Source organism: Spermophilus citellus (genome assembly GCF_964194105.1).
Source record: "Spermophilus citellus genome assembly, chromosome: 2".
NCBI lineage: Eukaryota > Metazoa > Chordata > Mammalia > Rodentia > Sciuridae > Spermophilus > Spermophilus citellus.
In genome coordinates this window covers 124,429,317-124,445,726 of record NC_138183.1, presented here as the reverse complement: position 1 = coordinate 124,445,726, position 16,410 = coordinate 124,429,317, and the positions used below count along the sequence as shown (strand labels likewise).

At 40.5% G+C, this 16,410-nt stretch overlaps 1 protein-coding gene across 1 annotated transcript in view; it reads left to right on the top strand.

Annotated features, from left to right (window-relative positions):
- Positions 1-16,410, top strand: part of JAM3 (junctional adhesion molecule 3) — an 87,172-nt gene that overhangs the window by 55,881 nt on the left and 14,881 nt on the right. The window contains exon 2 of the mRNA XM_081274199.1: positions 16,101-16,166. Within this exon, the coding sequence (XP_081130325.1) occupies positions 16,101-16,166 (66 nt within the window). The remainder of the gene's footprint in view (positions 1-16,100; positions 16,167-16,410) is intronic.

Below are 16,410 nucleotides of genomic sequence, written 5' to 3'. Positions count from 1 at the left end.
TTCTGATGACTCTAGGTCCTCCTGAATATTTAGGCTGTCCTGCATTGTTTGTACTCCTTTTTTTCCTTGCTTTTTGAAGCTGCTCATGTTACTTCTTGTTCTGTTTGACTGCTGAGTTACTGTTTACTCCTATAAATTAAGTCGATGCTTGGGAGGAAAGGTATTAGAAGGGAAGGGAAGAAGTCACTAAAGAGAATGAGAGTAAGCAGGTAGAATTCAAGGAAGGGGGGATAAGAAAAATGAAAAGACAAAAGAAGAAAAAAATAGGAAAGAAAAAAAGAAAAAAAAATTAAAAAAATTAAAATTAAAATTAGAAGAAAAAAATTTAAAAAAATTGTAAAAAAATTAAAAAAACAAAAAGAAAGAAAAATGAAAATGAAAGAAAAACCCAAATCAAAAAAAAAAAAGAAAGAGAAAAGAAAAAAAAAACTAATAAATGCAGTCTTAGAGTTTGATTAACTTCTCTTCCAGTCGGTGGTGCTGTGCCCACCAGGTCAAGTTTCTCCTGTCAATACGCGAGAACCAATCACTGTGCAGCAGCTCCTCCCAGACTGGGCGAGTCTCCAATCCTGAGTGTCTAGGGCCTCCTCTTGTGTCTAGTCACTTCCCACTTTTCCTCTAGCCAGGCCCCTCTCACGGGTGCCGCTCGTCACAATACTGGCTACACGCCAGGTCTGCTGCTCCCGGGAGCCCTGTTTTCATGAACGACTGGGCATACTCTTCCAGTTTGCCATTCCCTCAGACCCTATGTTTGTAGAGCTTGGGGCTGAGAATCCTCAGCGGATTTTACTTGCCCTCCGGTAGCCACTCCCCCCGGTAGCTGGTGCAAGAGACCTCAGCAGTCAGCCCTGGTGGGAGCGGTAGTTCCGCGCCGCGGGTCCTGCACCACCTCTGATTCCCTCGGGCTGGCTGTCACACTCATGGGAGAGCTGGGAGGGGCCCTTATGGGAGAGCTGGGAGGGGCCCTTAAGGTTTCCCCGATGTGTGGAGAGGGAAGGCTAGGGGATTACACACCTGTACCCGCAGGTTTCAATGAAGTTATCTCCTCCGCCGTAGTCTGATGACGTCAGTTCTCTGCCATAGTGGTGTCTCTTGCAAATGGCAACAGTTCGTTTCCCTTTGCCGGGCGACCAATGCAACGGGTGGGTCCTTACTGTCTCTCCCAAGCCCCGTTTCAAACCTGTGGCCACTACTTATGAAGGCTCTGTAGGCATTTACCTCCATAGGATGAGAAGGGCTGACCAGTTGTTTCAGCCGGATGGATTAGTGCTGAGTCACAGCTGTTTGTCTGCGTGAAGCAGGCGAACGGGAGCTTGAATTCAGCCTATCCGGGCTCAGTGTGTGTTCTGAGAGGCCCAGACTGTTCGTCCCAGATCCACGTCAGCTCAGCATTGCCTAGTGATCCTGAGCAAACAGATTTAGGTTGTTTACGACTCCCTATGCCTGCACAGCTGAAGAGGTCAGAGACTTGATCTCTCCGCGCCCGCCGCCATGTTGGAATCCGAGAGATGAAAATTCTAAGAGAAAATAAAGAAGAGATGCTAGAGATTAAATATCTGCAGTAGAAATGAAAAATGCCCTTGATGAACTTTTGTCATCTGAACACAACTCTGGCAAGGATCTCTAAGCTTGAAGATCCCTCAAACCACAAAGAACTTTAAAAAAAAAAAAAAAGGAACAGAATATCTGAGAACCGTGGGACAACTACAAAAAGTGTAACATGTAATGGTAATAACATTAAGAAAAGAAAGAAATGTTTGAAGCAATCATGATTGAGGATTTCCCAAAATTAGTGTCAGAACTAAAGGATTGGTCCAAGAGTCTTGGTAAACAACATCAAGCAGGATAAATGCTGAAAAGTCAAAATCTATGCAATTATATTCAATCTGCAGAAATAAAAAGTTTTGAAAGCAGAGAAAGGGGGAAAGTTCCTTTCTTATGGGAGAGGAAGTATATAAATTACACCAGACTTTAGAAACCATGCAGATAAGAAGAGAATGGAGCATTTCCAACTTTGGCCATTACTTAAAAGCTTTTCTGAATGTTATGTATTTTGCTTTTTGTATGAATATGAGTTTTCTCTTTTCTGGGATAAATACTCAAGAATATTATCGCTGAGTCTTATGGTAGTTGCATGCCCAGTTTATTTTAATTTATTTTTATTATTTTATATCTTCTTTTTAGTTATACATGAAAGTACAATGTATTTTGACATATTATGGAGTATAATTTCCCATTTTTGTAGTTGTGTATGATGTGTAGTTACACTGGTTGTGTATTCCTATATGAACATAGGAAAGTTATGTCTGATTCATTCTATGATCTTTTTCATTCTCATCTCCCCTCCCTTTTCCTTACTCCACACTGTCCAAGCTGGTGACTACTGTCCCCGCCCCCCTATTGTGAGTCAGCATCCACATATCAGAGAGAACATTTAGCATGCCATTTTTTTTTTTATTTTTGTTTTTGTTTTAAGAAACTGACAAATGGCAATGGATATAGCATAGTGAATCCTGATTATAATGTAACAATAAAAAAATTTTACAAAGGAAACTGATAGGACTGGGATTGTGGCTCAGCAATAGAGTGCTCGCCTATCATAGGTAAGGCCCTGGTTGATCCTCAGCTCTACATAAAAAGAAAGAAAGAAAGAAAGAAAGAAAGAAAGAAGGAAGGAAGGAAGGAAGGAAGGAAGGAAGGAAGGAAGGAAGGAAGGAAGGAAGGAAGGAAGGAAGGAAGGAAGGAAGGAAGGAAGGAAGGAAGGAAGGAAGGAAGGAAGGAAGGAAGGAAGGAAGGAAGGAAGGAAGGAAGGGAGAGAAAAGAAAAGAAAAGAAGAGAAAAGAAAAGAAAAGAAAAGAAAAGAAAAGAAAAGAAATTTAAAAAGAAAAATAAAGTAACTGACAAATGGTTTTCCAGAGCACATCTGCCAACAGTTCATTGCAAGAAAGTCTTCTATTAAAGATAGTTTTTTTTTTTTTTTTTTTTTTTAAGTTTGGAAGGGTCAACTGGATATTTCTGTACTATCTTTGCATTGCAACTTCCTATTAATCTATAATTTATAATTATTTCAACATTAAAACTTTAAACACTTTTATTTTTAAATGACAATGAATATCAAATCACTTTGGTATTTGGATTCCAGTGAATAAATGAAAAAAATAAAGTAATGCTGATATTTACAGTTTTCTAGAAGTGATATGCTTTGCAGTTATTTAAATTACATAAAAAAATTAGATGCCAACCTAAGTAAATGGAAGAGTCTATAGTCCTTTTGAATTTTTTTAGGTGGATACCTAAGTTAAAAGAAATTAACTGTCTTAATTGTGTTTATGGTCAGCACATAATGAAAATCCTTTTGTGACCATGGATAATTTTGACGTGACCTATGAACTTCTGACATTTTAATTCAGCATTAATGTTTTGAAGTTTTGCTTTGGGGGTCCTTAATGAACATCAGCATCTTGTGGTCTGCTGTTCTATCCTGCTAAAAGGTAGTGAAAAGAGAAAATAGCTGAGTCTGCATGATCAAAAGACTTTCTTTTTACCAAAAGTGGTTGTGTTCTTATCTTCATAAGACATTTACAGTTGAATGTGAGAGATGGTGTTCCACCCCTTTTCTTCACTCTGTATTCTATGTTTAATCTGTGTGAGTGATCTAGTTTTTGTCTTTGCCATTATCTGGTGTTATCACTATTTTTTAAAAGATGTTTTAATTCTGGTAAAATATTCATACAAATTCCCTTTTTTTTTTTTTATTTTTGTGGTGCTATGGATAGAATCCAAGGTCCTCACACACACTAAAAGCAAGTGGTCCACCACATCCCCATTCCCAAATTTGCCCTTAAAGTGTACATTTCTAAGGCATTAAGTAGAATCATAGTAATATATGACCACTACTGTTTGTTTCTAGAAGTTCTTCATCTTTTTATCATCCCAAACACAAACTGTACACCTAAAGTAATATATTACTCCTTTTCCTCATCTTCTGGTACCCTCTAGCCTACTGTCTATAGATTGCCTATTTTAGTTATCTCATGTAAGTGAAATCATAAGTTTGTCTTTTTGTGCCTGACATTTTATTTTATATAGTGTCTTTAAGGTTTATCCACATTGTAACATGTGCCAATTTCTTTTTATTTCCTTTTTTCTACTTTTTAAGGCTGAAAACACTATTGAATGTATATTCTGTATTTTATTTATCTATTCATTTGTAGATGCTCATTTTTTTTCCCTTTCAGCTACTGTGAACAATGCTGCTGTGAACATTGTATGATATATATAGTTTGAGTCCTGCTTTTAGTTCTTTTGCCTGTATGTATAAGGGTGGTACTTTAGCTAAATCATGTAATAATTCTATGATTAACTTTTTGAGGAATTGTCAGACTTTTCCAGAGTGGCTGTACTGTTCCCATCAGCAGTGCACAAAGGTTCTGTTCATATTCTCACCAACACTTGTTATTTTCCTTTTTAATATTTAAAAAAAAATAGTTCCTCAATGAATGTGAGGTAGTGTCTCATTGTGGTTTTGGCTTTATTTTCCTGAAGGTTAATGATGTTCAGCATCTTTTCACGTACTTACTGGCCACTTATATAGTTTGAAGGAATGTCCTTTGCCCATTTTTGAGTCTGCTTGTTTTTTTGTGGGTGAATTGTGGGAGGATTTTTTTATATATCCCTTTATATTTATGCTTTGCAGTACTTTCACTCTAAGTTGTCTTTACCCTTTGTTGATGGTTCCCTTTAAGCATAATTCTTAACATTTTGAATGAAGTCCAGTATACCTATTTTTCTTTTGTTGCTTGTGTTTTTTGGTGTCATTTCCAAGAAATCATTGTCAAATCCAGTGTGAACATTTTCCTGTTTTCTTGTAAGAGTTTCATAGTTGTAGCTATTATGTTTATATTTTTGGTCCATTTTGAGTTAATTTTTATATATGAAATATAACAAAAGAGCCCACCTTCACTATTTTTCATATGTATATCCATTTTTTCCCCATCATCATTTTGTTAAAAAGATGTCCCTTCTCCACTGCATGATGTTGACATCCTTGTTGTAAATTATTTGAAAATCATGTAAAGGTTTATTTCTGGGATTTCTGTTCTATTTCATTGTTCAGTGTATCTACTTTTATACTTTTTCCACACTGTTTTGATGTCTGTAGCTTTATAGTAAGTTTACATTCAGACATTGAAGATAACCATAAAGATGAATAAATATGGTGACTGTTTTTTAAAAAACTGAAGTGTAAGCTCTGAGAACAAAGAGTTTTATATTTTGTTTATATCATCCCTAATGTCTAGACCAGTCTCTATCATATAATACTTGCTAAATAGAAATTGCTCAGTAAATGGATCCTCCCATTTGTCATATGGGATAATTATATTTAAAATTCATATGGGATATTATATGATGGAATCCTCCTATCAGCTTAGAATCTGATGGACATGACAAGACTAAACATGAAAATAATAGGAACAAGATTTGATAGGTGCTATAGGGAGAAGATGGCGGCGAAGGGAGTGCAGCACCCCAGTGCGCTGCGCCACTGTGCGGGAGAAACACAAGGTGAAACGGCTGAAGGCTACCTTGGTGGGAATCCCCAGTGAAATTGAGGTGCTCCAGAATCTAGAGGACAGATTTCCAGCGCGCGGGATTCGGCTGCAGGGGCTTGGTCGCGGGCGATTTCTCCGCACGGAGGGAAGCAGTACCTGGTCGGCGGACCGCCCCGTGGATGGAGTCTGGGACGCGCCCTAGTTAATTAGCCGCGAGGTACCAGAGCGGGATTACAGCGAAGCGGATTCTGGAGGCTCCTGCCAGTGGCGCACTGGCCGCGCTGAGTGCTGAGTTCCAGCTTTGAAACAGAGGAGAGAACCGGTCCAGTTCGATTCCCGACACCGGTCGGAACACGGAGGAGGACAGCAGCCGCCATCATGGAGAGCTGATGCAATCATCCCTGTTTTCTACTGATCTCAGCTCATTCAACTATGGAACAGGTGATTCCAGGCTGGTATTTGCCTGCGTCACGCAGACAGATCGCTCAGGCTCGGGACTGGAAAACCTGAGGAGAATACTCTTCGGGCCTCACCCCTGGCAAGGCGGGCGCCGGACTTTGAGCGGCCAGATTCTAGTTCCCCGGGTTGCTTTGGCCCAGGGCGGGAGATCCTTCGGGGACTACAGGCAGAGGCCAGTTACAAGTGGATTGTGTGCTGAGGGGTGGCATGGCTCTAACTCCCGGAACAGTTTTGGCCCGGGACTAGGGAACCCGCAGCGATTGTGTCTTTGACCCTGCCCCTGGCTGAGCATACACTGAGCTGGGAGAGGTTGGAGCTGCCAGGCTCAGGCTCCCGGGGCTGCTTGGGCCTGAGGCTGGGGTACCTCTGTGGAGCCTGCTCCTAGCAGAGTGTGGCAGGTATCGGAGAGGCTGGGTTCTGGCTCTCGTGGCTGCTCGAGCCCAGGGCCGTGGAGCCTGCGGGGACCCCGAGCTGAGGCCAGCCACAAGTGAAACTTGCGACGGGGGGCAGCGGGACACTGTCTCCTGGAACAGTTTTGGCCCGGAGCTGGGGAGCCCGCGGGAAGTGCGTCTTAGGCTCTGCTCCCAGCAGAGCGTGCACCGAGCAGGGAGAGTCTGGTGCGGCCAGGCTTGGGCACCGAGCAGGGAGAGTCTGGTGCGGCCAGGCTTGGGCTCCCGGGGCTGCTTTGGCCTGTGATTGGGGAACCCACGGCGTTTGCTCTGAGGAGCCTGCTCCTAGAAGAACGTGGCGGGGATCGGAGAGACCGGCTCCTGGCTCCCGAAGCGGCTCTGGCTCAGGGTTGGGGATCCTACAGGGACTGCTTCTTGGTCTGGGTCCTGCTGGGTGCTGCGGGGGCCTGGGGGGCAGAGTGGAGCTGCCTCCTGCGCCCAGAGCAGGCTAAGGGTCCCGCCGGTGTGGTATCGCGACACCCCAACTGCAGCTGGGGCCGAGGAGAGTAGCTGCCCACGCCTGGAACAGGACCAGCGATCCGACGGCAGGGTAGTCAAGTCAACCCACTTGGACTGGAGGCCGTGAAAAGCTGCCGTCTGATCCTGCAAGGTAGGCAGTCCTGCGTCCCATTGGCAGGACAGGCTCGGCAGCCTGCCAGTGTGGTGGACGAGTAGCATCGAGGCAGTCACGTCACACTGGTTGGAGTGGGGATTGAACAGAGCCGCCGCCAGCGTCCGGAAGGAGCCCAGAGACCCGTTGGAGAGGCAGTTAGGTACCGCCACTGGGAGTGGGGGTTGAGCAGAACTGCCGCCCAGGCCCGCAGGGTGGGCAGATCTGAGACCCACCGGCGGAACAGGCTTGGAGGCCGACCAGCGTGGTAGACACGTCACATCAATTGGAGTAGGGGTGGAGAAGAGCTGCCGCCCACATCCGGATCAGGACCAACGATCCGAGGACGTGGTAGGAACGTCACCGCAATTGGAGTGGGGGCAGAGTAGAGCAGCCACCCGTGCCCGCAGGGCGGGCAGACCTACGACCAACCAGCGTAGTGGATAGATCACCCTGATTAGAGGAGGATCACAGCCACTACCCGCCCTACAAGAGAGATATCCCAACTATACAAGAGCAACATAAATAAACGGGGAAAAATTTCAAAAACACAACAGTTTCACCAAGCCGAAAGAAACGCAAGCAACATGAAAAGACAAGGAAAGAAAGGACCACAAGCAATGCAGGTCAACTCAACTCTAGAAGAGGTAATAGCTGCAACAGATGGAATGTCAGATAAAGAGTTCAGGATATACATGCTTCAGATGATCTGGAGTCTCAAGGAAGACATGAGACAGGAAAATCAGACAATGAAAGATCACATTGACAAGGAACTACAGAAACAAATCCAGGAAGTAAAAGATCAATTTCACAGGGAGTTAGAAGTAATAAAAAACAAACAAATAGAAATCCTAGAAATGCAGGAAGCAATAAATCAACTTAAAACCTCAATTGACAATACTACCAGCAGAATAGATCACTTAGAAGATAGAACATCAGACAATGAAGACAAAGTATTTCAACTTGAGAAGAACATAGACAGTTCAGCAAGACTGCTAAGAAACCATGAGCAGAACATTCAAGAAGTATGGGATAACATTAAAAGACCAAACTTAAGAGTCATTGGGATACGGGAGGGCACAGAGCTCCAAACCAGAGGAATGAACAATCTATTCAATGAAATAATACGAGAAAACTTCCCAGACTTGAAGAATGAAACAGAATCCCATATCCTAGAAGCCTACAGGACGCCAAAAGTGCAAAATCATAAGAGATCCACACCTAGACACATTATAATGAAGATGCCCAACATACAGAATAAGGAGAGAATTTTAAAAGCTACAAGAGAAAGAAAGCAGATTACATTTAGGGGCAAACCAATCAGGATAACAGCTGATCTCTCAACACAGACTCTGAAAGCTAGAAGATCCTGGAATAACATTTTTCAAACACTGAAAGAAAATGGGCTCCAACCAAGAATCGTGTATCCGGCGAAATTAAGCTTCAGGATGGAAGATGAAATTAAAACCTTTCACGATAAACAAAAGTTAAAAGAATTCGCAGCTAGAAAACCATCTCTTCAAAAAATCCTTGGCAAAACATTACAGGAAGAGGAAACTGAAAATAACATTGAAAACCATCAGTGGGAGGTAGGACAGTAAAGGGGGGAAAGTAATCAAAGAGGAAAACTAATCAGGTTTAGTAACATAAATAAACAAATATGACTGGAGGAACAAACCAAATCTCAATAATAACCCTAAATGTTAACGGCTTAAACTCACCAATTAAGAGACACAGGCTAGTCGAATGGATCACAAAACAAGATCCAACAATATGTTGCCTACAGGAGACGCATTTGATAGGAAAAGATATACATAGACTGAAGGTGAAAGGCTGGGAAAAATCATTCCACTCATATGGACTGCGGAAACAAGCAGGAGTGTCCATACTCATATCAAACAAAATAGATTTCAAGCCAAAGTTAATCAAAAAGGATAAAGAGGGACACTGCATACTGCTCAAGGGAACCATACACCAACAAGACATAACAATCATAAATATATATGCCCCAAACAATGGTGCAGCTACGTTCATCAAGCAAACTCTTCTCAAGTACAAGAGTCTAATAGACCACCATACAATAATCATGGGAGACTTCAACACACCTCTCTCACCACTGGACAGATCTTCCAAACAAAAGTTAAATAAGGAAACTATAGAACTCAACAACACAATTAACAACCTAGACTTAATTGACATATATAGAATATACCACCCAACATCAAGCAGTTACACTTTTTTCTCAGCAGCACATGGATCCTTCACAAAAATAGATCATATATTATGTCACAGGGCAACTCTTAGACAATATAAAGGAGTAGAAATAATACCATGCATCTTATCTGATCATAATGGAATGAAACTGAAAATCAACGATAAAAGAAGGAAGGAAAAATCATGCATCACTTGGAGAATGAACAATAGGTGACTGAATGATCAATGGGTCATACAAGACATTAAGGAGGAAATTAAAAACTTCTTAGAGTTAAATGAAATCACAGACACAACATATCGGAATCTATGGGACACATTGAAAGCAGTTTTAAGAGGAAAATTCATTGCTTGGAGCGCATTCCTTAAAAAAAGAAAAAACCAACAAATAAACGATCTCATATATCATCTCAAAATCCTAGAAAAAGAAGAGCAAAATAACAGCAAAAGAAGTAGAAGGCAAGAAATGATTAAAATCAGAGCTGAAATTAATGAAATCGAAACAAAAGAAACAATTGAAAAAATTGACAAAACCAAAAGTTGGTTCTTTGAAAAAATAAATAAAATCGACAGACCCTTAGCCATGCTAACGAAGAGAAGAAGAGAGAGAACCCAAATTACTAGCATACGGGATGTGAAAGGCAATATCACAAGAGACACTTCAGAAATACAGAAGATAATCAGAAATTACTTTGAATCCTTACACTCCAATAAAATAGAAGATAGTGAATGCATCGATAAATTTCTTAAGTCATATGATCTGCCCAGATTGAGTCAGGAAGATATAGACAGCCTAAACAGACCAATAACAATAGAGGAAATAGAAGAAACCATCAAAAGACTGCCAACTAAGAAAAGCCCAGGACCGGACGGGTATACAGCAGAGTTTTACAAAACCTTTAAAGAGGAACTAACACCAATACTTTTCAAGCTATTTCAGGAAATAGAAAAAGAGGGAGAACTTCCAAATACATTCTACGAGGCCAACATCACCCTGATACCTAAACCAGACAGAGACACTTCAAAGAAAGAAAACTACAGACCAATATCTCTAATGAACCTAGATGCAAAAATCCTCAATAAAATCCTGGCGAATCGGATTCAAAATCGTATCAAAAAAATTATACACCATGATCAAGTAGGATTCATCCCTGGGATGCAAGGCTGGTTCAATATACGGAAATCAATAAATGTTATTCACCACATCAATAGACTTAAAAATAAGAGCCATATGATCATCTCGATAGATGCAGAAAAAGCATTCAATAAAGTACAGCATCCCTTTATGTTCAAAACTCTAGAAAAATTAGGGATAACAGGATCATACCTCAACATTGTTAAAGCAATCTATGATAAGCCACAGGCCAGCATCATTCTGAATGGAGAAAAATTGAAGGCATTCCCTCTAAGATCTGGTACAAGACAGGGATGCCCTCTCTCACGACTTCTGTTCAACATAGTCCTCGAAACACTGGCCAGAGCAATTAGACAGACGAAAGAAATTAAAGGCATAAAAATAGGAAAAGAAGAACTTAAATTATCACTATTTGCAGACGATATGATTCTATACCTAACAGACCCAAAAGGGTCTACAAAGAAACTATTAGAGTTAATAACTGAATTCAGCAAAGTGGCGGGATATAAAATCAACACGCATAAATCAAATGCATTCCTGTATATCAGAGACAAATCCTCTGAAACGGAAATGAGGACAACTACTCCATTCATAATATCCCCCAGAAAAATAAAATACCTGGGAATCAACCTAACAAAAGAGGTGAAAGACCTATACAATGAAAACTACAGAACCCTAAAGAGAGACGTAGAAGAAGACCTCAGAAGATGGAAAAATATACCCTGTTCATGGATAGGCAGAACTAACATCATCAAAATGGCGATATTACCAAAAGTTCTCTATAAGTTCAATGCTATCCCAATCAAAATCCCAACAGCATTTCTTGTAGAAATAGATAAAACAGTCAGGAAATTCATATGGAATAATAAAAGACCCAGAATAGCAAAAACAATGCTAAGCAGGAAGTGTGAATCAGGCGGTATAGCGATACCAGACTTCAAACTATAATATAGAGCAATAGTAACAAAAACAGCATGGTACTGGTACCAAAACAGGCGAGTGGACCAATGGTACAGAATAGAAGACACAGTAACCAATCCGCAAAACTACAACTATCTTATATTTGATAAAGGGGCTAAAAGCATGCAATGGAGGAAGGATAGCATCTTCAGCAAATGGTGCTGGGAAAACTGGAAATCCACTTGCATCAAAATGAAACTGAATCCCTTTCTCTCGCCATGCACAAAAGTTAACTCAAAATGGATCAAGGAGCTCGATATTAAATCAGAGACACGGCGTCTGATAGAAGAAAAAGTCGGCTATGATCTACATACTGTGGGGTCAGGCTCCAAATTCCTCAATAGGACACCCATAGCGCAAGAGTTAACAACCAGAATCAACAAATGGGACTTACTCAAACTAAAAAGTTTTCTCTCAACAAAAGAAACAATAAGAGAGATAAACAGGGAGCCTACATCCTGGGAACAAATCGTTACCCCACACACTTCAGATAGAGCCCTAATATCCAGAGTATACAAAGAACTCAAAAATTAGATAATAAGATAACAAATAACCCAATCAACAAATGGGCCAAGGACCTGAACAGACACTTTTCAGAGGAGGACATACAGTCAATCAACAAGTACATGAAAAAATGCTCAACATCGCTAGCAGTCAGAGAAATGCAAATCAAAACCACCCTAAGATACCATCTTACTCCAGTAAGATTGGCAGCCATTAAGAAGTCCAACAACAACAAGTGCTGGCGTGGATGCGGGGAAATGGGTACACTTGTTCATTGTTGGTGGGACTGCAGCCAATTTGGAAAGCAGTATGGAGATTTCTTGGAAAGCTGGGAAGGGAACCACCTTTTGACGCAGCTATTCCCCTTCTCGGTCTATTCCCCAAAGACCTAACAAGAGCATGCTACAGGGACACTGCTACATCGATGTTCATAGCAGCACAATTCATGATAGCAAGATTGTGGAACCAACCTAGAAGCCCTTCAATAGATGAATGGATTAAAAATGTGGCATTTATACACAATGGAGTATTACTCTGCATTAAGAAATGACAAAATCATAGAATTTGGAGGGAAATGGATGGCATTAGAGCAGATTATGCTAAGTGAAGCTAGCCAATCCTTAAAAACCAAATGCCAAATGTCTTCTTTGATATAAGGGGAGTAACCAAGGACAGGGTAGAGACGAAGAGCTGGAGAAGAAGATTAACATTAAACAGGGATGATAGGCGGGAGGGAAAGGGAGAGTTAAGGGAAATTGCATGGAATTGGAAGGTGAGCCTCAGGGTTATACACAATTACATATAAGAGGAAAGGAGGAGTAGGAGAAAAATTATATAAGTGGAAGAAACGATTTATAGTAGAGGGGATGGAGAGAGAGAAGGGGAGGGGAGGGGAGGGGAGGGGGGACAGTGGAGAATGGGATAGACAGCAGAATACATCAGTCACTAGAAAGGCAATTTGTAAATCAATGGAAATGTAACTGATGTGACACAGCAATCTGTATACGGGGTAAAAATGGGAGTTCATAACCCACTTGAATCAATCTGTGAAATATGGTATATTAAGAACTATGTAATGTTTTGAACAACCAACAATAAAATAATTAAAAAAAAAAGATTTGATAGGTTAGCAAGTTTTTTTTTTTCTTTCTTAAAAAAACCCTTTCTTAGTTCTAAATATTGTCATCTTGGTGTGAGTATCCTGATAGCATGGGATTTGGGGGATGCACATCTAAACTTCAGCAACTACTACTTCAAGCTGGCCCACAGACTCACTTCTTAACTGGGTATGTCAAGATCTTATTCCTAGTATTTTCCACATGAGTTAACTTATGTTGTCTGCAAGTGTAAAGTTCATGGCTTGAAATTCTCATAGCACAATTTTTTTAAATGTTATTATTACTAAATTTAAAAGTGGAATTCTAGGCTATTGCAGATGGACAGACTTAGGAGTTTTAGAATACTTATAAATTTAAGAATTGTTTAGGAATAATGTGAGAATTCTGAGAAAGAATTCTCAGCTTGAACCTTATCAGATCTTGGGCCCAGTTGTTACAGTTAATCCCTTGCCTTGAAGCAGTTCTCTATTCTTGAATCTTCTTGGGACTTATTCTTTCCTAGGATTGGCACAAAAAGCTGCCTGTGAAACTTATCTGGTATAGAAGGACAGGAGAGAAATTATGCCAAGCCTCCAATATGAAATGCAGAACATTCACTTTTTTTCCTATTTTTATATAGCATCTTCCTTTTCCTCAGTGTAGAGGAATAAAAGAGATGATTATCTCCACTATTTGAGGCTATTACTTTAGTTTCTTTTAGGTTGTGTCACAGGAGAGTGAGGAGTTGAAGCTTCAAACCTCAGTTTCTTGTATCTGATGAAAGAGAATGTAAAGTCAGACATGAAAAGCCAAGCAAGAAAAATTTTGTTGTTAAGTGAAAGTGATACTCAAAGTATGATTTGGGGAGGAGGGCAGGGCATAGAGAGGGGTCTGAGCAGAGAATTACAAAGAAAACAATATTACTTCCAAATTTTTTATTGTTTGATGTTTACCAGGAGAACTAGGACCCACCTTCTGTACTCATTGCCAATCACTTGTTTTACTCCTCCTTTTTGTTGGGAAGGGGAGGTTTTGACCCTAGTTGATCTTCTCCAGAACTATCAAGGAGACCATCACACACAGGGGCTTCATCTTCAAGTCATTTAATGTTAATATGAGTGTTGGGGGTCAACTTCATCTTAAAGTGCTTTACTAAAGAAATTTCCCTTCTGAAATACATTGAGAAACCTGTAACTAACAGTACAAAGAACCCAGTAGACTCTGTCAGGATTTAGCACCATTGATCTTTCCTTCTGGACATTTTTCTTGATTGGTTCCCTTTGTTTTCACCTGTTTATTCCCAGGTTAGTATACCTGTTGTATTTCTACAAGTTACTTGATTGTTCACTAAAGTCAATTCAAAGAAACCCTGGGACCCTGCTACAATGTTGTTGGCTCGTGTCCCATTGCTTAGTACTATTATCTAACAGTTTTAAGAAACAAATTGGTTTAGTTTTCCTTAGATATTTATTGTGGAGATATATATCTGTTGGCCTTCCATGAAAATTGATACTGTGCTGACTCTAGCTATTGTAGAGCCTACTTATCCTCTTGTCCACCAGACATTGCCATTTCTAATATTTCTACCATTTTGATGAATCTACTTACCTCTCCTAGTAATCTGCGTCTACTCTATTTCTCTTCTGGCCATGGCTCTCCAATTTATTTTGTCCTCTTGGCTTGTTACTTATTAGAGAAAGGATATAACTGGGCTATGCAGTTGCTATCTAGTTGGACAGTGCTCTTATGAGTCACCTCTTAGGCCTCTGTGACAGTCTTTGGGTTGGATGCTTATCCCTGGTCAAAGTTACTTGAAATCAGAATTTTGGTGTCATCTAAATCATAGTGATCATACTGAAAGAACTGTTGTCACTTTCCTTATAAGGAGCCTTGTCAGATACTTAGGGCATTTATATTATTCACCCATTAATAGGCTCCTGGGAGCTTTCAGACTAAAGGGGAAGTAGAAAGTGCTGCACATGCATTGGGTATATTTTTGATCTTCAGAAGGAGTTATCCAAAACAAAATATCTTTAGTTGCCCTGGCCGTATAGCCCTTTGTAGAAGTAGTGCTTTAGAAACTAGTAGCAACTCAGGTATATTATACTTCTGTTTTCCATTTCTTTGCTTAAATGAGAAAGAAAGGATCAAAATGTATTGCTGGACATGAATGCATGTAGCTGGACCATTAAATAAAATATAGAAAGGAAAAAAATGGATTGTTGTGGCCAGCAGCCTACTAATGTACAGGGAATTGGAAGGCAGCTCAGAGTAGCAAGTCTCTATTCACATTTTCTTTCCAGCATAGTTACGAACATAACCAGAGGTCTCAGTAAGAGTTTTCTCTAGTAAGACCTTTTTTGGGGTTGCCACATTTCTTAGAGGCCAAGTAGCTGAAGGATGATATTTTTTTTAGGTTTGATATGCCTACTTGATCATCTCTCTAAAGTTAGTTGAGAAATTTTGAAACCAGGCAAGTAGCATATCTTGATTTCATTACTAGTATAAACAGCTTCATGAAATCACAGTACTGTTATCTTTTTCATTTCCACAAAGACTGATGCAAACTTATTCATGGACTAGAAACACTAAATTAGATGAAAATACTGTGATGTGGACTCTGAGCTGGTTGAGAACTCTCTCTAGGGTGGTGATGATTAACCCTCTTTAGGGTTGATGTCATCCTGAAGGGGTGGGGTAATCCAGACCAAGAGTTTGGACTGTGTGATGTAGCACCAACAGCACTTTTGCTGGCCTTGAAGCCTAGAGGAAAGGGGAGAGGCTGGGAGGAGTGGCAAGAAAAGGCCCCTACAGATCTGATGAAGATTGAGACTCTAAGTAAGAAGGAAATGATTAGAGAAAGGTTTAGAGCTTCTTGAGGGCTTTTTACTGGGACTAAGAAGGAGAGTGCATTTGTAGAACTCATTTCTTGGTTCCTTTCAGAGAAGTTCAGGCTGAAAGGAAAGTAGTCAACTTGCTAAGAGACTTTGTTTTGAAATTTTTCATCCCCTATGGTTAGGGACTGTAGCTTACATAGAAGGTTAAATCCTGATCTCAGTCCAAGGGTTTTTCTGAAGTATAGAGATGCCCTGTTTCTGATTTGATTTTTCTTTTTCCTTTCAGGCTGCCTGATAGGGGCTGTGAATCTCAAATCCAGCAACCGAAACCCAGTAGTGCAGGAATTTGAAAGTAAGTACACAGAGACACTCTGAGGAGAATGGGTACCCTCTAGTGGACACTTGGTAGTCTTGCAGTCAACTTCAGGACACATCTATATTGCACAGGGCAGCTACTTAGTGTGCCTGTGGAGAGAAAGCAGCACATTAGCAGGCCTGCAGTACATGCTGTGCAGGTTTTACATTGGATAACATTCCTTTCTTGCCTGTTTTGTGCTCACTCAACAAAGAAGTTTCTTACATAAATCAGGGTTAGG